At 40.8% G+C, this 23,314-nt stretch overlaps 1 protein-coding gene across 3 annotated transcripts in view; it reads left to right on the plus strand.

Annotated features, from left to right (window-relative positions):
• The window catches only part of Hpse (heparanase), a 44,782-nt gene that overhangs the window by 9,427 nt on the left and 12,041 nt on the right, over window positions 1–23,314 (plus strand). For 2 of the 3 annotated variants that reach the window (NM_001301679.1, XM_029570282.1), the window contains 10 exon segments: window positions 2,255–2,400; window positions 4,832–4,957; window positions 7,717–7,890; window positions 10,746–10,914; window positions 11,718–11,765; window positions 13,166–13,259; window positions 13,877–13,983; window positions 15,739–15,853; window positions 18,227–18,345; window positions 20,998–21,144. In NM_001301679.1, coding sequence (NP_001288608.1) covers window positions 2,255–2,400; window positions 4,832–4,957; window positions 7,717–7,890; window positions 10,746–10,914; window positions 11,718–11,765; window positions 13,166–13,259; window positions 13,877–13,983; window positions 15,739–15,853; window positions 18,227–18,345; window positions 20,998–21,144 — 1,245 coding nt within the window. 3 annotated transcript variants of the gene reach the window in all.

Here is a 23,314-nt window from a genome sequence, read left to right on the forward strand (position 1 = left end):
CATTTGAGGATCTGTTCCTCAGGGTCACATGGGCTTGGGAGGAGCTCCTGGCTCCTTTCTTTTACCAGTTCCATCTATGTAAAGATAAGTCAAAGGTCCCGCTCGAGCATGTCTGGTTTCACTTGGAAGCATGAATGAGATATTTCCTGAGTTGACCCTCCTCTTTGTAGACTAGATGCTGGTTCAAGTCCATCTTGTGGGTCTCCATGTCCTCCCTGAACAAGAGGATAGGTGACTCACCACAGTTACAGGACATCTTGAGAGATGTTGCATAGTCCCCTGGAACTTAGTCAATTGTGGAGGGCAAGGGGCAAAAACTGTCCTTTAAGTCCCTCTGAGCACATTAGTATAGGCCTCAAAGTATGGCTGTTAAACATCCAATAAGGTTAGTTCCACCAGTCTGGTACTTTTAATTATCATGTGCTATGTAGATAAAAAAAACAAATATTCTCAGATAAACCTTGACTAGATGTATATTTTGTTCCTTAAACTAGTTGACTAAACTATAACCATAGACTTTTTAAGATTATATGTATATCATTTTTGTCTCATCCTTTATATATCATAACAAACCTAAACAGACCTTCATCACTTGCTTAGGCTTTCTCATTTTTTCTATTTTGGAAAATATCTCCATTCCCATATCCTTTTAACATCTTTTACATTCTCATTTTCTTTTTTAAAAAAATAATTATGAGATGTAATAGCATTAACAAATAAATTTTCCATTTCTTGTGAGACTTCTTTTCCTCAGGATGCTAAGAAATGCTATTCCCCCTTTTTTAAATTTGTTTTTAAAGTCATTGGCTGGCCTCCTCTTGCCTTTTCTCAAATGAGCCTGGCCTTCTTTGTTAATTCACTTAACAAATACTTATTAAGCACTGTTGTGTGTCAGACATTTGTCTGGGCACGGGAAAGATTCTGATAAACCACACAAGGTCCCTGCCTTCAGGGAAACATATGAGGAAGCTGATTCCAGAGAGTGGGAAATGCTATGTAGGAAATAAAACAGGTGATAGAGAGTGACCCAAGGTCCATACCTCTGGGGATCAGGCTGTGGTCCTTGGCTATCATACCTAAGCCACCTTCTGATGCCATAGCTCCTTTTCCAGTGGCTAGTTTTCTCTCCAGCTCCTGATGGGCACAAATCTCTGGCCTAGTCTCAATTGTTTATGGATAGTAGCTACAAAAATCCAAATGAGTCTTCTTTGTTATCAAATAAAAATGAAATGCCAAGGATCAGCACCAATGCAAGGCCAAAGGCAATGAGAGAGTGCTAGGCCTGAGTGACTCTCTAAGGAAGTTCATCACAAGAGCTTTATGACTGTGTCTTGGCACCTGTGAGCTAGGGGTGACTAGCCATTGACTCTACATCCCCAGTACCTCTTGAGTTCTGGTTACATGTGGCCAGGAGCCTCATGGATCTATGGGTTATGCTGTCCATTGGTGCATTAGTTAACTTTTTCACTGCTGTAACAAAATACCTGACAAAAGCAACTTAAGGAAGAGAAGGTTTATTTTAGCTCACAGTTGCAGAGTGCAGTCCATCATGGCAGAGAAGTGGTGCAGCAGGAGCCCGTTGCATCTGTATCAGAGAGCTGAGGAAGATCAGTGCTTACTTTCTCCTTTTTATTCAGTCTGGAACTCCAGTCTATGGAATGGTGTCACCAACATTTAGGGTAGATCTTCTCTCCTCAGTTAAACTTTTCTAGAAACACTCTCATAGACACACCTAGAAGTGTGTGTCCATGGTGGTACTAAATACAGTTCAGTTGACGAGGAAGATTAACAGTTGGCATCTCGAACTCTACAAATTCTTCGGCCCCTTTCTCCTTCACTCCATCTCCAATCTATGACCCATTTCTCACCTCAGTGAATGATAGTACCACCTTCCAAGGTGCTTCCCAGTAGTAACCCTTGACTCCTCCTCAAATCCCATTATTCACAAAGTATGATATCTCTATGGATAAGTATGTCTTGGATTATCCACCCCTCTCCATCCCCCTGAGGCAAGCAGTAGCTAGAAGTTAAGGAGTAGGTCTAACAAGAGACAAGAAAGTGAAAATGTTTGAATTTTCTCAGAAAAAAGTATAAGCTGAGAGTGATTGGGCATGCCTATAATCCCAGCACTCGGGGGCTAAGGCAGGTGGCAGCACTCAGAGCCTACATAATGAGACTCTAGAATGATAATTGTTATTATTGTTGCTGTTATTGTTATTGTCATTATTATACTCTGTTTGTCTTCAATTAACAGTTCCCCAAAACTTCGGGCTTTGGCCAGAGGTTTGTCTCCTGCATACCTAAGATTTGGTGGCACCAAGACAGACTTCCTTATTTTTGACCCCAAGAAGGAACCAAGCCATGAAGAAAGGAGTTACTGGAAATCTCAAGTGAACCATGGTAACACTCTTAAAGGTTTATATATTTTTGTTAACATGTATCCCTCAGGAGACTATTTGGAGAAAAGTGTTGCTCATACCTGAAAGCTGTAAGCGTAGCGGGCCCAACAAAGAAGGGAGCTGTAGCTGGTTTCCTCCTTTGATGATTTTGTGGCTATGAGGCCTCACAGACAAGGTGTGCGGGACGTAACGACTGGGGGGTATAAATATCAAATAAACAGTGGTTGTAGCTGAAAGACAGCTGCTTGGAGGGAGTATGTAGGTAGGAAGGTGTCAACAGACTAAAAAGCCTATTTCTAGCTGACAACATAGCAAAACATTGAACCACATTATCCTGTAAAGAAAGTGTGAAAGGCTCTAACAAATGGACAGAGAGACACAGCTCTTCATCCAAGAATGAGTTTCAAGGCTTCATTTACTGGTTATGACTCTCAACCCTTATTGACTATTTACATCCCATGCAACGAGTTCGAGTATTTGGGTCTTGGGGCTCCAACCTTAGAGTCTTCTTTATTTATTTTAGCAAGCTAAAATAAGACGATTCTGATGTAGGAAGCATATGGGCTTCACCTGTGCACCTTCACTAACAAGTCCTGAGGATTTGTCTGTGACTTTCAAAATGGTATCAAGTGTCAAATATTAGTTAAATAATTATCTGAACAATTATGAAAGTATTGTATACTTCATTGCACTTTATATGTGTATCCTTTCTGTGTCAGTGAGTAGTATTTAATTATATCATATATTATATATTTTCCTTCTACTTACTTTATTTAGTTAGAAAGTAGTTAGAGTAGTTAATCAGTTATTAGGCCAAAACCAGGTAATCACATAAAAAACAGAAAGAAGGTAGAAGAGCCTCTTTAAATAACAAGTTTGTTCAACCTTTGCTCTTGCCTAACAGTCATGTGCATTCATAATTTAAGTTTAGACATCACTTTTCTTCATCCTGAGGCGGGGGTGGGAGGTGGTCACTGGGATCACCCAAGTTCCTCTGAAACATCCTTTGTGAGCATTGGGTTGGAGGAAGGCGTGTTTGCCAACCAGTCATAGTGTGGCTTCCCAGAAAGGAAGTCATCAGCTGGTCAGCTGTCCCTGGCAGCAAACGCTGGCATCCCTGCTGCCTTGTGATAAAGAATTAACGCTTCCTGACAGGAGAGTAGAGGATGGCTCCGAAGTATGTGCTGTGGTCCCAGAAGGTTGGATGGTATCTTCTTTAAGAAAGAAAAGTCATTAATTCAGAAGTCATCTTCATCACAGCAATAGGAAATCACCACAAAGCAAATACCATCCAGAAGTATGTGTTTAGGGTTTGTTTTCTTTAAAAAAAATTTTTTTTGGTGTTTTTGAAAAAGGGTCTCCCTGTAGCCCCAGCTGTCCTGGAACTCACTATGTAGACCAGGCTGGCCTTGAACTCACAGAGATCCACCTACCTCTGCCTCCCAAGTGCTGAGATTAAAGGCATGCACCACCACGCCCAGCCTCTTTTTAAAAATTTTATTTTATGTGTATGTGTGTTTTGCCTGCATGTAGGTACATGCACCATGTGCATGCAATGTCTGCAGAGGCTAGAAGAGGACATCAGATCCCCAGGAACTAGAGCTAAGGACAGATGTTAGCTGCCATGTGGGTGCTGAGAACCAAACCTGGGTCCTCTACAACAGCAGCCAGTGCTTTTAACTGCTGAGCGTCTCTCCAAGCCTGGTGTTTTGAATTTTTTTTTTTTTAATTAAAATATTTTAATTATTATTTTTATTTTATGTGTATGCCTGCATGTGTGTGAGTGCACTTGTGTCGTACAATGCCGCGAAGGTCAGAAGAAGGCGTCAGATTCCCCTGGAACTGGAGTTAAGGATGGTTCATAGCCACCATGTGGGTGCTGAGGATTGAACCCGGGTCTTCTGCAAGAGCAGTCAGTGCTCTTAACCCCTGAGCCATCTCTCCAGCCCCTTTCTTTTCTTTTTAAAGACAGGATTTGTTTTATAATCAAAGCTGGCCTCAAATTCAGGATAGTCCTCCTGCCTCACTCCCAAGTGGTGAGGTAGCAGGGGTATGCCACCACAGCCAGCTATGTTCTGAAAATGAACTTTAAGGGAGCTGAACTATGCCTTCCACATTCAGATTCTCTGATAATTTCAAGTTGCTGAGGAGCAAAGTCATGCCAGTGCTTTTGGGCCCAGAGTAGGCCCAGTGTCTCTTAGGAGAATTACCCTTTGGGTTTTTTTTTTTTCTTTTCTTTTTTTTGGTGGTGTTTGGTTAGCCAGCAAACCTGGCTCATTTAACAGAATATGAGTGTCCTTAATCTCTTGCTTTAATAACTAGAAGCTTAATTGTCCTGTGTTAGCCACATGATAGCTGACTAAATATACACATAGGATTTCAACCTTGGCACTGTGCAAATAGAGTCCCTATGTTCTCTCTTCCACTTGCAGATATTTGTAGATCTGGAGCCATCCCTGCTGTTGTAGTGAGGAGACTACAGGTGGAATGGCCCTTCCAGGAGCAGTTGCTACTCAGAGAACAGTACCAAAAAGAGTTTAAAAACAGCACTTACTCACGTAAGTAACAGAAATACCAGAAATACCTGCAGGTGTTCCAGCCACAGATATATCTGGAGGGGCTGCTCCTGGATTTAATAAGCCCTGTAGAAATTGTGTAAAGATGTATAATATTTAAATACTATCAAAAGCTAATGTGGGAGCTGAAGAGATGGCTCAGTTGGTAAGTGCCTCTTGTACAGAATTGAGGCCCTGGATTAGGATCCCCAGCACCATGTAAAAACAGAGTGTGGTGATACACATCTGTAACCCCAGTGCTGAGGGGATTAAGACAGATAGAACCGTGGAGCTAGCTGGCCAGCCAGTATACCCAATCAATGATCTCCAGACTCAATGAGTGACCCTGTTTCAAAAACCAAGGTAGATGAAAAATAAAGACACTCAGTGTCAACCTCTGGCCTCCACATGCATGTGCATATATGTGCATTTGCACATGTGAATACATATACATGTACATGCACAGAGTTAATGAGATAAGTTGGTGTGCGGCTCAGTGATAGAGTGCACACTTAACATGCTTGAGGATCTGGGTTCAATAACCAGTACCAAGCAAAGAAGAAAAAGAGTTACTGGGAAACCTTGAACCCAAAACTTCTGGACTTCTGGCTTTGTGTACTAGCCACAGAGTGGGATTAAGAAATCATGCTGGGTTAGGTGGCACACGCCTTTAGTTCCAGTATTTAGGAGGCAGAAGCAGGTAGATCTCTGTGAAATCAAGGCCAGTTTGGTCTACATAGCAAGTTCCAGGCCAGCTAGGGCTACAGGGAAACTCTGTCTCAAAAAGACAAAAAAACAAAACAAAACAAAAAAACACATACTTTATTTGTGCTGGGGAACATTTGACCTCTGATTTGAATTCTCAATTTTAACCTTCATGGAAATATGTTTGATCTAGATGCCTACTTAATGTAGTGGCCCACATCTCAGAAGCCAGTAGGTGTTTCCACACATTTCTTCTGAATTTGTGGCTGAGGTTGATCATGGCTAAGTGCCTTGGGGAACGTGGTGCAATGGATGACAAAGTAAAAGTCTATTACAGCAAAAGATGTGCTCCTGGCTTGGTTAGTGGCTTGAACCCTTAGAAGAGGTGTCCTAGGAGATACAGGTAAGTTTTCTAACACAGGTCCATTGATTCTACTTAAGTAGAAGACAAAATACTTGCTGTGAGAGCAGAGTCTCCATGGTAAACCTGTTTGGGCAGGAAGGTATAGATGTAATTCTGGGCATGGCTACTGAAAGTCAGGTTCCCTTTTTACACTGACTAATTTAATGAGCTGTACCTTCCTTGCCTCTTTCTCCATCTCTCTTCCTCCTTGCTCCACCCTTCCACCTCAACGCCTGGATCCATGCTGGATGCTGGATGCCCTTATGTAAACTTACATTGTAGACTACAGGGAAAGATCCAGTTCCATTTTGTGTATTGCTTTGTTTTTTTGTTTTGAAACAGGATTTCACTATGTAGCCCTGGCTGGCCTGGAACTTACTATGTAGACCAGGCTGGCCTCGAACTCAGAGATCTGCTTTCCTCTACCTCCAGAGTACTGGGATTAAGGGTGTATACCACCACACCTGATTTCAGTTTCATCTTAAAAATGTGTCATCTAGATTATCTTCATCCCACGGATCTTTCTACTCTCCCATAGTAAGAGATAAGAGTTTGAAAAATAACTGGAAATAGGAAATTAATTGTGAATTTTATTACTATGTCTCTTATATGAGGAGGAAGTAGACTAGATGAGTTTTTTCTCTATTTTATTTTTACTCATTTATTTATTGGGCAGGGGGATAAGGAACATGATACACATGTGGAGACCAGCGGACAACTTGCTGGAGTTGGTTCTCTCCATCATGTGGGTTCCAGGGATCAAACTCAGGTCATCAGGCTTGGCAGGAAGCTCCTTTACCCCCAGAGTCATATCTCTGGGCCTCTTATTTTTATTTTTAAGGTTGTATTTGAACTCAGGAATTAATAGCCTTTATTCTAAGAAGCGTCTCTGTTTATTACAAGGGGGATGTAGGACAGAATTTTAGGCTGCAGAAACTCCCAGTGCATTTGGAAGAATGAAGGCCTAGAGGAAGTGTGAAGCAGGAGTTGAATATATACTCTAAAATGCAAGCATCCTGGGGGGTTTGGAAATGAAGAGGGGTAGGCAGCACAGCACCTATAAAAGGTTTTCTGTTTGTTTTTAAACTAGAAGAGTTCCACAGTCAATTTCTGCTGAATAAACGACTCTAGAGCCAGGTGTGGTGGGGCTCATCTTTAATCTGAACACTTGGAGGCAGAGGCAGGCAAATCTCAGAGAGTTCAAGACCAGCCTGATCTACATAGAGAATTCCAGGGCAGCCAAAGCTGCATCATGAGACCCTGTCTCAAAAAAAAAAAAAAAATGTTGTATTTTTGCTACTCTCAAAAATTCTGAGCGTGGTTGTCCACCACTGTAATCCCAGGGCTCAGGAGAGAGAGGCAAAAGGACTGGCAGCTCGAAGTCACCCTCAGCTATGGAGTGAGTTTGAGGCCTGGGTAGAATCTAGGGCTTGCTGCATGTTAGGCAAACACTGCCAACTAAGCTGCTTCTCCAGTCCAGAGTTTTCTTTTTAAATTCACCTGTCCAATTTTGTCATTACACAGGTATAATGAGAGTCATTTATTCAGACTGGACTTCCTTTGACTTAACAATAGAAATAGAAACAATAGAAATAACAAGAGAAGCCTGGAGACAGTCTTCACGTAACCCTGAACTGTGTCGTTTTCCTTTCAGGAAGCTCAGTGGACATGCTGTACACGTTTGCTAGGTGCTCGGGATTGGACTTGATCTTTGGTCTAAATGCGTTACTAAGAACTGCGGATTTTCGGTGGAACAGCTCCAATGCTCAGCTCCTGCTGAACTACTGCTCTTCCAAGAACTATGACATATCCTGGGAACTGGGCAATGGTATGTACCCCTGGGACACTGCATTTGTGAGGAAATTGCCTCCATTTATTTTTCCTGTTTTGGTATTCTTTTCCATGTTAGCAAATAGATTTCTGCCTGGACACAGACACTTTTCCTGGAACTTGCTATGTAGACCAGACTGGCTTCCATCTCACAGAGATCCACCTGCCTCTGCCTCCTGAGTGTGGGATTAAATGTGTGCAATTTTTTTTAAAATTACTTATTTGTGTGGCAGGGGGCTGTGCAACAAACAGCAGGGGTGTGGAGGTCAGAGGACTGCTTGCAGGAATTGTTTCTCTCACCATATGGCTCCCAGGTATCAAACTCAGGTTGGCGCCCCCCCTCACCCCCCCGCAATCTATCTTGCCAGCCCCTAGACACATTCTTGCAAGTTGCTCAACAGCAACTTTTAGAACTGCATTTGGGAGAAAGATCCTTTATATATCCCAGAACCTATTGCTAATTCCAGTGTATGTGAGTGTGTATATGCATGTGTGTGTGTGTGTGTGTGTGTGTGTGTGTGTGTGTGAGTGAGTGTGTGTATGTGTGCCTGCATTTTTGTGTGTGGCATGCATTCACGTGCAGTGCACTCACTGATGTGTACATAAAGAGACCAGAAATTGATGCTAAGTGTCTTCCTCGTTCTCGCTACCTTATTTTTTGAGGCAGGGTCTTTCACTGAACCTACAATTCAGTGATTAGCTGGATTGGCTGGTCAGGAAGCCCCTGGCATCCTCCTGTCTCTGCCTCCCATTACTGAGATTCTAGGCACACTACTATGCCCAGCATTTTACATGGGTACCGGGGATCTGAAGTCAAGTTCTTTTGCTTTCACATTAAGCACTTTACTCACTGAGCCATCTCTTTAGCCTTTATGTTGTTGTTGATGGTGTTTTTCTTAATTTAAAAAATACATTTATTGGGGCTGGAGAGATGGCCCAGTGGTTAAGAACACTGGTTGTTCTTGCAGAAGACCCGGGTTTGAATCCCAGCACCCACATAGCAGCTAACGACTGTCCGTAACTCCAGTTCCAGGGGATCTGACAGCCTCTTCTGTCTCCTCGGGCATTGCAGGACATGGGTGCACTTACCTACATGCAGGCATAACACTTACACACATAAAATAAAAATAATGCATTTGGGAGAAAGCTCCTTCCCTTGTCATTACTCAGGTATAATGATAGTCATTTATTCAGACTGGACTTCCTTTGACTTAACAATAGAAATAAAACCCATGAAGAGAATGAAAGGACAATAATAAATAAAAATAATAAATAAAATATTTTTAAAAATACGTTTATTATTAGTGCGTATGACATGGTGGAGCATATGGCACAGCATGTACACGTGCAGAGGTCTGAGGACAATTTTGTGGATTTGGTTCTCTGCTTCCCCCTCTAGGTGGGTTCTGGGAATCTAGCCAGGTCATCAGGCTTGCATGGCAAGCGCCTTGCCCCCTGAGCAATCTCATTGGCACACCCTTCTGTTGTTTTGTGGTAAGCAAAACTACTGAAGCTCCCCGCCACCCCCTCCCCCGCCACCAGATTCCCTTGAGATTTGCAGTCTTTTTAAACCCATTGTGCTTAGCAAGCTAGACTCAGCAAAACTGTGAAGCTGGCAGTTTCATTTTACTTTCCTTCTTTCGATTTGTTTCTCACCTTGTCAGGTTATCTCCACAATCCCCTTCTGACCTTCATTATTTGCTAAAGGGGTCTAGAAGTTGCTAGCATAGACTCCTACCCAGGTCAGCCTCAAGTGTCTGTCTCTTCAAACATTTTTGCAAGAAACTTAAAAGGCCTGACTAGCATGTTAATGACTAGTCCTATTTATTCAAAATATATTTATAGAGTTTTCTGTGAAAATAGAAAATAAAGCTAAATATGAAATGCAAAAATGAGATGTAGCAATTTGATGAGCACATGCTGTTGAGGACGGGCATGGTCCTGCACCAAAAAAAGTCTTCTCCCTGTCTCTTCTTTTTCTTTTCTTTTCTTTTCTTTCTTTCTTTTTTTTTTTTTTTTTTTTTTTTGTGTGTGTGTGGGGGGGGGTGCAGAAAGCCCAGAGGACAACTTGAAGTGCCATTCATTAGACTCTACCTTTTCACCTTTTTTGGGGTATTTTATTATTTTTATTATTTTATGTGTATGAGTGTATTGCCTGCACGTATATGAGTGTACCTGTGTCGTGCAATGCCGCAGAGGTCAGAAGAGGGCTTCGGATTCCCCTGGAACTGGAGTTAAGGACAGTTCATAGCTGCCACATGGGTGCTGGGACTCGAACCCCGGTCCTCTTCAAGAGCAGTCAGTGCTCTTAACCACTGAGCCGTCTCTCCAGCCCCCTTTTTACCTTTTTTTGTGAGACAAGCTGTCCCACTTGTCTGGAACTCACCTTGTAGTCTGGGCTAGCTGGTCAGCAAGCCCCAGGGATCCTCCTGTTTCCACCCTCCCAGTGCTGTGACTACAAGTGTGCCACCATCATGCCTGGCTTTTTCACATGGATTATGGGGACCAAGCTCAGGTCCTCCTGCTTTTAAAGTAAGCACTTTGCTGGCCAGGCTGTCTTTCTAACCCCCTTTTCTTTCTTTTCAAGTAAATGAGTAAATTAAGTCATCAAATACTGTATATCAACTATTTTCCAAATATCTGTTGAGTTAATACCACCCTTATTAACTTCAATTTGCTTACCTTAGTTACAAAATTAAAATGCTTATGTCTGAAATTTCCTTATATCTAGGAGACGTGTTTCTTGATTTTAGTGTCTAGGTTTGTAGTCTGGAAGATATTTGTTGCTGTATGTCTGTGTTTAAATAAAGTATGTTTAGGTAAGTGATCAGCATGAGAATTGCTGTGTTTCAGAGCCTAATAGTTTTTGGAAGAAGGCTCACATTTCCATCGATGGATTGCAGTTAGGAGAAGATTATATTGAGTTGCATAAGCTTCTAAGAAAATCAACTCTCAAAAATGTGAAACTCTATGGTCCTGATGTTGGTCAACCTCGAGGAAAGACAGTTAAGTTGCTGAGAAGGTAAGAACTGGAGGCTACAGAACCACTTTGCTTTTTTAATGGTGAAGAAATGTGTATTGAGAATTAGCAACTGGACTGAGTGTAGATGATTCTAATTTTGTTGGCATCATCCAAAGTATCATCACCAGGATTCAGTCAAATACAGACCTTCTGTCTCTCAGGTCTGACTGAATAGGGCATTGACTTTGGCCACATACTGTCATGGAATTTCTTCACAGCCTGTTTGATCTGGTGCTTGTTGACCTTGATATCTACATTGAACACAAGTGTGTTGTCTTCTTCTATCTTCTTCATGACTGGCCTAGTGCTCAAGGGAAACTGGATGATGGCATAGCGGTTAGGCTTGTTTCTACTGGGGATGTTCTTGCGAGAGTATCTGGGCTGCCTCCAGAGTCGTAGGGTCTTAGGCCTCCGGAAGGCAGGTGACATGCAGATCCCTTTGTGGCTGTGGATGCTTTTCAGCACAGCCTTCTTGGCTTTGGTTCAGCTTTGGGAGGGGCAGGAACTTCTTCACTTTCAATACCATCTTAGCCAAAAAGCAGAACCACTTTTCTTGAAGATAAATGGCCCTCTCTGGTAGTCCACATATTATTAAACAGCTTGCTGCTTAACTATATGGTTTACCAAAAGAAGAAACATCGGTTTAAGATTGCAAGGATTCAGGGATGAACAGCACCTGTGATTAGGAAATTTGTGTTTCCTGAGACTAGCATTGTATGAGCCATTTCCAGGAAATGAAACTCTTCTGAAAATGTGTGTATATTTGAGGACTAAATGATACCATCATGAAACTTTTGTTCTAGTTTCTTGAAGGCTGGTGGAGAAGTGATTGACTCAGTTACATGGCATCAGTAAGTAGATACATTTGTTTAATATCCCCATTATTAACTTCAATTTATTTAATACCCTCTCATGCCCCAATTATAGTTACATTAAGAATAACAGGGCTGGAGAGATGGTTCAACAGTTAAGAGCACTGCCTGCTCTTGCAGAAGACCCAGGTTCAGTTCCCAGCACCAACATGGTCTCTCACAACCATCTATAACTCAAATTCCAAGGCATCTGACATCCTCTTATAGCCTCTGTGGGCACCAGGCACAAATACACATAAAATAAAACAAATAAGTCTTTTTTTTAAAAAAAAAAAAAAAAGAAAAGAATAAGAATTCATGGATTAGAGAGACAGCTCAGTGGTTAAAAGCACTTGCTCTTCTTGCAGAGGTCCTGGATTTGGTTTCAGCACCCATATGGCAACTCACAACCACCTGTAACTCAAGTTCCGAGGGATCTGATGCCCTCTTTTGACCTCCACATGGTGCACATAAATTCATAAGCACACACATACACATAAAAATAGAAAAAAAATTTTTTAAGAATAGGAATTCTTTTTGCTGGCCTGGAACTCACTATGTAGACCAGGCTGGCCTCGAACTCACAGAGATCTGCCTGCCTCTACTTCTCCAGTGCTGGGAGTAAAGGCGTGCACCACCACACCCAGCAACAAGAATAGGAATTCTTAATGCCGAAAAAGTAATGCTAATTGAACTTATTGCTAGTTTTTAAGAAATTATTTTCACTTAACTGCTAATTGACTTTTAAAAGTTGATAGAATGAAGAGATAGTTCAGCAGTTAAGAGCATTTCCTGTTCTTCCAGAGGACTTGGGTTCAGTTCACAGCACCCACGTGGTGGCTAACAATCACCTTTAACTCCAGTTCCAGGAGATCCAACACAGTCTTCTGGTCTCCTCTGGCATTGCATGCATGTGGTGCACTTAGATGCAGACAAAACACTCATACACATAAAATAAAAATAAATACATCTTTTTTGGGAAAAAAATTTAAAGAAACAAATAGTACCTCAAGCAGTATTTTACCAGAAATTTGATATTAATAAAATAAAATCTTAATGTTATTTTAAATAATATGGCAGTTTCTACAAAAATCAAAGTATATGACCAACTAAGCCATGGAATACAGAAGTAGCTAAAACCAGTTGCTTGCTGAAGAACAGGTAAATGAGAGTACCTGCATTTCTGACTGCCTCTTCCTAAGGTGGAATAACAGATTTGTGGTTATTTGGATAGAATCATCTTGTCTCCATGGCCCCTCCCATCTTTGTTCCTCTCTAGTAGAACTTCTGCCTTTTTTTAAATAATAAGGAAGAAAAAAATAGGAAGAGAACAGGGTCCAAAACTGACTCAATAGCAGAAAGTAAACTGTTGTTTGTTTTTTTTTCTCTGAATAATATAGCTACTATTTGAATGGACGAATTGCTACCAAAGAAGATTTTTTAAGCCCTGATGTTCTGGACACTTTTATTTTATCTGTGCAAAAAATTCTACAGGTAATAGTCTTTCTGAATTTTTCATATCAAACCAGTCTTTATTTTATAGTCTAATGAAGTCTAAATTCTATAGGTATATGTATTTAGAAAATGATGTAGATGATTTTTATAAATTAAAAGATAAGCTTTATTTATTTATTTGTTCATTTGTTTATTTATTATTTTGAGACAAGATCTTACTATGTATCCTTGGCTGGCCTGAATCTCACAGAACAGATTGGCCTTGATCTCACAGATGTCTGCCTGCCTCTACCTCCTGAGCGCTGGTACAAAAGGCATGTACCACCACATCTGGCGTTAGGCATTACAACTTATTCACCCTTTGTTTCCGCCTTAGTTTTGGACCTTACCTATTCATGGTAATTAGAAATTTAAAATATTCCCAATAGTTTTCCAGTAAAATTAATAATGACCACATTTATGGATTTATCTATAGCCCTTCCACATCCTCATAGGCCAATAAAAGAAAATAGCCCAAGACTTAAATGGCTATAATGTATTCTGTAGCTATACAGGATAGATGGGTCTGTATATTCAAGGCTTTGTATGCTGTTAATCTTCAGCACCACAGTGGTCCTCTTGTTTACAGTTACCATGGAGACTTTCGTGTTCTGTAGGTGGTTGAGGAGACTAGACCTGGCAAGAAAGTCTGGCTGGGAGAGACAAGCTCTGCATATGGCGGTGGAGCACCCTTGCTGTCCAACACCTTTGCAGCTGGCTTTATGTGAGTGAAAGTGCCTGGCTTTTGGCTCAGATTACCATTCTGCTCCATCCTTCCATGAATGTCAGCCCAAAACCACATCAAAGATGTTTTCTGTAGCAAAGCATCAAAATCTGTGCCAAGTCTTACAAAAAAGTAGTTTGCTTAACCTAATTGGACATCTTTAATAGGTGTCCCTAAGCAACCATTGCAAGGATGAATTGTTTTAGGAATTTTGTCTGGATATGGTGGCACAAGCCTGTAATTCTAGCTGCTTAGGAAGCAGAGGCAGGAGGATTGCAGGTTAAATGCTTGCCTGGGCTTCAGAGTGAGTTTAAGGGCAGACTTGGCAACCTGTTTTAAAATTTAAAAAGTAAAATTATGGAGGGCTAAGGATATAGTGTGATAGAGTACTTGCCTAGAATGTTCATAGCCCTAGGTTTAATCCCCAGTACTATAAAAACAAGGAGGAAGAGGAGGAGGAAGAACAAAAAAAGAAATTTTATTCCTTTTTATGCCCTATTAATATGCCAAATAATTTTGTATTCACTTCCTGTTGGTGTAACAAAACCCCTGAGATAAACAATTTAATTTTTTTACGTATATGAATGTTTTGCCTGTATGTATTTAAATGTACCATGTGCATGCAGTACCTGTGGAGGTCAGAAGAGGGCATTGGATCCCCTGGAACTGGAATTAAGATGGCTGTTGGCTACCATGTGAGTGCTGGGAACTGAACCCCTCTGTAAGAGCAGCCAGTGTTCCTAACCACTGAGCCATCTCTCCACCCCACAAATAAACAATTTTAAAAGAAGAAAGGTTTATTTTGGCTCACACTTTCAGAGGTTTCAGCCTGTGATCACTTGATCCTGTTGTCTGTGGATCTGTGGCAAAGCAGTACATTATGGCAGAAGCACGTGGTGGAGGCAACAGCTCACCTCATGAGTGATGTGGAAGCTAAAGAGACAAAAGAAGGGGCCAGCGGGTCCTAAGAGCCTCTTCCAGGACACGCCCCCAATCTCTACTTTTTCCAACTAGGCCTTTCTTTCTAAAGTTCCCACTTCATCACAGGAGCACCATTAGCTGAGGACAAGCTTCAGCATATGAACCTTGGTGGACATTGAAGGTCCAAACTATAAGAGAGTCCTTCCTCTAAGGAAGCTTCCTGTTAGGTGTGGCAGTACTTGCCTGTCATCCCAGCACTTGGAAATCCATGGTAGGAGAAGGAAAGAAGACAGGACAGGAAGGGGAAAGAGGAGGAAGGAAAAGATGCAGAGATTTGGCTTTGAGGATGCTTAGTGTGTATGTAGCTATATTTCAGATTCTCAAGAACATTAGAGCCTAAGGTGAGGTCATGCCCAAGAGATCACCAATGAACTTGAAGATTTGCTACAGCACCTTGTCATCCACAGCAAACTTGGTTGCTTTACACCATGAGTTTACTTAACATTCAGCACCTCACTTTGCCAGTACTTTATTCTGTATCCTTATACTGAGATTTTTTCTCTTTCCTCTTCCATACTTACTCTTTTTTTCCCTTTGTAATAAGCTAGAATAGAACACAAATCTGGCCTATTAACGGTGTTCTAGAGCATGTTATCATGGGGAGGAGGGGGACTGTTAAGGTTACCATCTCATTTGAATAACTTATTTGCAATTAATGCCACTCTTGTGGTTTCCTGTTAATTCCTCCCGCATAGGTGAACAAATCTATGTGTAATTAGAACTGAATGATTTTTGTTTTCAAATCTGAAGAAAGCTGGTGTCACTCTGTCCCAGGTGGCTGGATAAATTGGGCCTGTCAGCCCAAATGGGCATAGAAGTGGTGATGAGGCAAGTGTTCTTTGGAGCTGGAAACTACCACTTAGTGGATAAAAACTTCGAACCTTTACCTGTAAGTGGCCTTATTTTTCTGATTATATAAATAGATGAAAGTAAGCTCAGGGCCTCTGTTCTAACCTACAAGGACCCAGTCCTCTCGGTAAATAGTCAGATGTGGGATGCTGAGCTGGGAGGACCCCTAGAGATTATCCACTTATATCTCAGAGAGGAAATTAAGAACCAGGAATCACTTTAAAAATCCGGCCCATTGAAGCATAGTATGTATTTTGTGTTTTAAAAAGGGATAATTTAAAATGGTATGACATTTTATAAGAAAACAAATTTGAATAAAAAATGTTTCGCAAAGCAAACAAAGTTAAAATTGCTATCCTAGGATGGAGGAGAGGGCTTAGTGGTTAAAACACTTGTTGCAAAAGCATGAGGACCTGAGTTCAGATCCCCAGAACCCATTTGAAGCCAGGTGTAGTAGTGTGTGTCTGTAATCCCAGTGGTCCTCTGATGAGGTGGGAGGCAGAGACAGGAGAGTCCCTGGAAGCTTTTGGGGCAGGCTATCCTGGTGTATCCAGCAACAAGTAAAGAGAACTTTTTAAACAAAGTAAAAGTGAAGATCAACACCTCTGACCTCTACACATACTCCATGGCACACAAACACCCACACTCACACACACAAAAGTGCATGCACACATAACATATACACACAAACATACAAAAAAATAACCAGGTATGGTGGGTTATGATATAATCCCAGCATTTGGGAGACTGAAGCAGGAGGATCACCATGAGTTTCAGGTCAGCCTGGGTTATATTGTGAGTTCCAAGCCAGCCTGGGCTACAGAATAAGACCCTGTCTTAAAAAAACATAAAGTCATAATTTATATAACTTTACAATAAGCCAGGGCTATGTGTCTGTTTTAAATATTATCATCCTAATAATTGACTACTTTATTAATAATCTTCAAGATATTATGAATACAATTTCATTTATACCCTATCTCATGCTATATTTGGTGCTAAACTAGGAAATGTAACCTTTTGTCCTAATTCTACCTCCTATATGAATGTGGTATGTATGTGTGTGTGTGTGTCTAAAGCTTAATTTATGATAGCCATAGCCATAAGAAGTATGACCTTGATTTTTTTTTTGGTCTAAAATAGCCATTGAAACCAGGTGTGATAGCACAAGTTATAATCACAGCACCTGAGAGGGAGAAACAGGAAGATCAGAAATTCAAGACCAGTCTGAGCTACATAGTGAGTTTGAGGCCAGCTTGAACTATATGAGAGCTTGTGTCAAAAACCTAAAAACAAACAAGATGTCATTTGAAGATATCTAAGAATAATTCTTTTTTAAAAACTATTTTATTTTGGGGGGATGGAGAGATGGCTTAGCAGTTAAGAGCACTGACTGCTCTTGCAGAAGACCTGGGTTCAATCCCCAGAACCCACATGGTGGCTATGAACCATCCTTAACTCCAGTTCCGGGGGAATCTGACACCCTCTTCTGACCTCCATGGTATTGCATGACATGGGAGCATTCACATACATGTGGGCAGTACACTCATACACATAAAAAATAAATACATAAATAAAATATAAAAATATTTCATTATTTTTATTTTATATGTATGGGTGTATCGCCTACATGTATGTAAGTGTGCCCATGTTGTGTAGTGCCCTCCGAGGTCAAAAAAGGGTTTTGGATTCCCCTGGAACTGTAGTTACAGATGCCAAGTGGGTGTTGGGAACTGAACCTGGGTTCCCTTCAAATTATTTGAGTATATTTAGTCCGAATTTCAATTTCCTTGTCTAAAATATTGTTGTAGGAGATTTATCTGTATCAGAATCTTAATAAGGTCCACATTTGTACATGACTGATCTCTTTTTTAACGTAATGTTTAAAGTGGGTTTCACTGTGGCTTTTTCATTCATTCATGTTATTATGCTTTGTTCCTATCTGCCCTTTCCCCCACTGCCCTGCTCTATTCCTACTGCCTTTCCTCTTTTTAGTTTTTTAGTATTTTTAGACAGGGTCTTACTATGTAGCTTTGGCTGTCCTCAGACTCGCTATGTAGACCAGGCTGGCCTTGAGCTCACAGTGATCCTCCTGCCTCTGCCTCCTGAGTGCTGTGATTAAAGGTGTGTGCCACTAGGCCCAGCCAGTGGATTGTTTTCTTCAGATATGTTTTCTAGTGGTCATGGCCCTGTGATTTACAGACCAGAGTCCTGAGTGTGGGGAGAATAAAAGGCAGCAAACAAGGTATTGCATCAGATTAACTGGGGTCTTATGCTATTTAAATACCCCTAGTGTAACTGTCACACTCTTTATAGGATAGCCATTTGGCTCTTAGTGGTTTGTTAAGCTACAAATCCGAAAATAACTAAAGATCTGTTTTTGTCCCTTACCCCTCTGAACCACTGGAACTAGGATTATTGGCTGTCTCTTCTGTTCAAGAAACTGGTGGGTTCCAAGGTGTTAATGGCAAGAGTGAAAGGCCCAGACAGAAGCAAGCTTCGAGTGTACCTCCACTGCACAAACATCAATCAGTGAGTATGAGACACACCCTTCACCAAACAAGTTTGAATGGGTAAGCGTGTGCCTTCCTCGGTGAGCCCTGATCTGTGTCATTCTTCTCTTTTTTGACTTCATGGCAATATGACATGAGAATCTAACTTGAAAAAATTGCTTATGGGGCTGGAGAGATGGCTCCATTGGTAAAGCATGAGTACCTGACTTCAATCCCCAGCACTCATGCAGAAAAACCTGGATGTGGCAGTGTGTGCCTGATTTCCAGCACTGGGGAGGCGGAGACAGGAGGACCCCTAGGAAGCTCTGGTTAGCCAATCTAGCCGAATCAGTGAGCTCCAGGCCAACGAGAGACCCTGCCTGAGATCAATCAGTCAATAAAACGGAGAGCAATTGAAGACAGTACCCAAGGTCAACCTCTAACCTCCGTGTGCATGAACATAAATGTGCTCATGCACACACACACACACACACACACCTTTCTTAAATACAGGAATTTGCAGTCCAGCAAGAATTTATGTAATGGTTTTCATTGTTATAATCTATAATGTGAAATATGCCCTGAATTTTGTTAAGAATAGTAAACAAGTAAAAAAAAAAACCTTATTTATATGAATAATTAATTCCTTAAAAGAGTATGAGGGAATAGAAATACGAACATGAATTAATATGAATAAACAGTTCTATGAAAATATTTATTCCTTTGCCTCATATAAGCTTTCTAAGGTAGAATCAAAAGAAGGGGAGCAATAGCAGCAACAATCTTATTTTCAAAAGCTGTAACTGGGCTACAGGATGGCTCAGCCAGTAAAGGGACCTGCCACCAAGCCTGATGACCTGAGTTCGATCCCTGGGACCCTCTGATTAAAGGAGAGAGCCAACTCCTGCATGTTGTCTTCTGACCTCCACATGCATGTCATGGCACGTGTGTGTATGCACATGAACATACACACACATAAATAAGTGTAATTTTAAACAATTTAAATTTTTTTAAAAGTGTAGATGGGCTGGCAAGAGAGCTCAGTGGGTAGATGGACTTATGTGTAGAGCTGACCACCTGAGTTCAATCACAAGATTCCACAAGGTTGTGGGAGAGAACCAACTTCCAAGAGTTGTCCTTTGATTTCCACATGTGTGCAGTGATACATGCATGCCCCCACCCCCAAATTAAACAAAAGGAATAAATTTCTTAAGTTATAATCACAGTTTCTAGAACAAGAAAGCACTCAAATTTTTGTAGCCCTCTGGCTTTAGGTAGCAAGAAATTTGTCCATATCTCAGGGATTGTTACATATTAGTTTCAATCTGTCATTCCTGATAGGATAATACTAGCCTTAATACTAGCATTTCCCATTTCTGGTGACAGATGATTTTGAATAGTGAGGGACTTGCTAGGAAGTAGGGGACTGGATTGAATGGATAAATTATGAAAAGTGTTAACAGATTTATGTTTCTTATTTGTTTTAATTATTATTTTACTTTGTTTTGTGTAATTATTGTATTATCATGTGCATGTGTTTGTGTACACGTGTCCATATGTGTGGATGCACATGTGTATGTGAGTGCATGCATACACATGCATTCTTGTGCATGTGGTGGTCAGATGACAACCTCAGGTGATGTTACACAGATGCAGTCTGCCTTTTGTTAGACGAAGGCTCTGATTGGTTTGGAATTTTGCCAAGTGTGCTAGGCTAGCTGGCTAGCAAGCTCTAGGAAGCCACATGATCCTACTATCTCACCATCACTAGGGTTACAAGCACACACTACCATCCCAGATTTTATGTGTGCCCTGGAAATCCGAACCCAAGTCCTCATGCTTGTGAAGCAAATGTGTTACCAATTTAACTTTCTCCCCAGCCCTGTTTTAGTGTGTGTGTGTGTATATATATATATATATATGAAGAGTGCTTGTTTATATAGTTTCTAACTTGAATTCACATGAACTAACAATTTTCATTCTTTGCCATTTACCATTCCTATATATAAAAATATATAGTCTAAAGCAGGAGAGGTGGCATATACCTTTAATCCCAGCACTTGGGAGGCAGAGGCAGGTGGATCTCTGTGAGATTGAGGTCAGCCTGGTCTCCTTAGTGAGTTCCAGGCCAGCGGAGCTACAGGGAGACCCTGTCTCAAAACAAAAATATGGGGCTGGAGGGATGGCTCAGCAGTTAAGAGCGCTGCCTGCTCTTGCAGAGGACTCAGGTTCGATTCCCAGCACCCACATGGTGGCTGACAACCGTCTGTAACTCCAGTTCCAGGGGATCCAACACCTTCTTCTGACCTCCTCAGGTATTTCACGACACAGGTGCACTTACACGCATGCAGGCAATACACTCATGCACATTAAAAATAAAATAAAGAAAATATTAAAGAAAAAAAAAATATATATATATTTGGTTTAGCTGTGGCCTCCTGGAAGTTCAACACGGCAAAGGAACAAAGATCTCAGAGTTCCAGCCCAGAAAGTGGTGACCTGAAGAGTGGCGTTTTTGTTGTTTTCAAAATAGGGCCACATAATTAGTCAAACACCATCCTAGAAAAGGACACTATGAGGTCCCACCATCATTATGGACATGGATGCTTAGTATCAATAATTGTATTATAATCTAGCTCTTCATAGTTCCAATCAGATATATATCTTATTGAGTTAACCTATTTGTTTTTAGCCCAAGGTATCAAGAAGGAGATTTAACTCTGTACGCCTTAAACCTTTATAATGTCACCAAGCACTTGAAGTTACCTTATCAGTTATTTAACAAACCAGTGGATAAGTACCTTGTAAAACCTTTGGGACCTGGTGGATTACTTTCCAAGTAAGTAATTTTCCTTGTGGATTCCAAACTTTATGTAAGTTTACTCATATTTATCAGAATAGGGAGAAAAAAATCCAAAAAAGCAACTATTACATTCTGACATTTCTTGATATTCAGGAACTTTGTATATGAATATGTATTAATGGGAGCATAACTCATGCAAAAGTCCAAGTTACAAAGATATGGACACAAAGTAGTAGTTATCTTCTAAGATAATTGGTAGTTCAAAATAACTTCATGTATCAAGATCTATTCAATGTTTAGAGTATTTGTTCTGAAGAGATACATTTCTTGATAACAGTCACTGATGCTGACATGCCTTATCTAATTGGTAGTATGGTGTGAGGGTGAATCAAAACACCATACAGAAGAGCTGGGTGGGATCCTCCCACAATATTAAAGTCTCTGTTGTTGTTGTTGTTGTTGACTAGGGTAAGAAAAATATGGCTAGAAATATACTTGTAGGTGGATTATTTGAAGTTGTTTTAAAGTATATTTTGTTTTCAAAACCAAAAGTTGAGTGCATCCCACACAGTCAAATATTTAACAGAATACCAAAGAGCAGCTGCTGATTTGCAAAGGGAAGCATACAGACATTTTCAGGTTTCTGTGCCATGTGTTCCTGGAGCTCTTTTCATCCTGATCCTTGTCATAGTGGATTTTAAAAACGAAGAGTGTTCAAACTTCTCACCATCTTCTCCAATCTTTGTAGATGTCACCTGTGTGATATGTTCATAGTACTAGCATGGTAACGTGAGGAAGTACTGTAAGCTTGCTTTCTCTAAGCTCTATCCCCCACAGACAAGCACTACTTATATTGGGAATCATTCCTTTATTTCCCCAAGGCTTTTTGGAAAGTATAGCTATAATCATATCACCTCTAATGGGAAAGGGAGGGATCTATAAGTTTCCTCAAGTTCCTCTCCCCAGCCTTTACAGACATCTTTTATTTTTAATTTTTAAAATATTTATTTATGGGGCTGGAGAGATGGTTCAGTGGATAAGAACATTGACTGCTCTTGCAGAGGACCTAGGTTTGATTCCCAGCACCCACATGGTGGCTAAGAACCATCCTTAACTCCAGTTTCCAGAGGAATCTGAGCCCTCTTCTGACCTCCGCAGCATTGCACGACACGAGTGCACTCACATACATGCCAGAAATACACCCGTACATTTAAAATAATAAATAAATAAATAAATTTATTTATTTATTTTAGGTATATGTTTCACATGCATGTATGTAAGTGCACCCCTGTCCTGCAAAGCCTGAAAAGGTCAGAAGAGGGCATCTGATCCCCTGGAATTGGAATTAGGAACAGTTGTTAGATGCCCTGTGATTACTGATAACTGAACCTGAGTCCTCTGCAAGAGCAGCCAATGCTCTTAACCACTGAGCCATCTCTCCAGCCCATCTTACAGACATTTTTAATGGACTGCATGTTTTATGAAATACATGATTTGGGGCTGGGGATATGGTTTAGTGATAGAGTGCCTGCCTCTCATTAGGTGGGACCCTGGGTTCAATCTACAGCACCGGAATAACAAAATCGGGCTGGGATTTGGCTCAATTGTAGAGTGTGTGCCTAGCATCCACAAGGCCCTGGGTTTGATTCCCTAGCACAAAAAAAGCTAATAAACTCAATCATTTTCCTACTGTCATTTAAGCCTGTTTCTTCCTGCTATAAATAATGCATCTTTCAATAAGAAATACCTCTATTTAGGTTCTGACTTTTTTTTTTTTTCTTATCTTTTGGAGATGGGATCTCCCTGTAGCCCCAGCTGGCCTGGAACTCTCTATGTAGACAAGGCTGGCCTTGAACTCACAGAGTCCACCTGCCTCAGCCTCCCAAGTGCTGGGACTAAAGGCATGTTTCACCATTTCACCACCCACAGCTGGTTCTGACTTTTTTTTAAATCATTTTTTAAAAAATTTTTAATAACTACATGATTAGAAGCAGATTTCATTACAGCTTTAACATATTCAGTAACACACTCCAGAGCAAGAGTACATCTCTTTCACAATTGGCGGTAAGTTTCTAGGTTCACAGTTGACTTAATACAGTTATACAATATTGAACTCAGTAGAAGCCCTGTAAGACATAAAATTGAATGAGTTTTTAACCTTTAAAAAAGATCTCCATTTCATTTTAGAATATATTGTTCCTTGCAG

This window comes from Nannospalax galili, unplaced genomic scaffold, assembly GCF_000622305.1.
Source record: "Nannospalax galili isolate Female #2095 unplaced genomic scaffold, S.galili_v1.0 scaffold763, whole genome shotgun sequence".
NCBI classification, from domain to species: Eukaryota; Metazoa; Chordata; class Mammalia; order Rodentia; family Spalacidae; genus Nannospalax; species Nannospalax galili.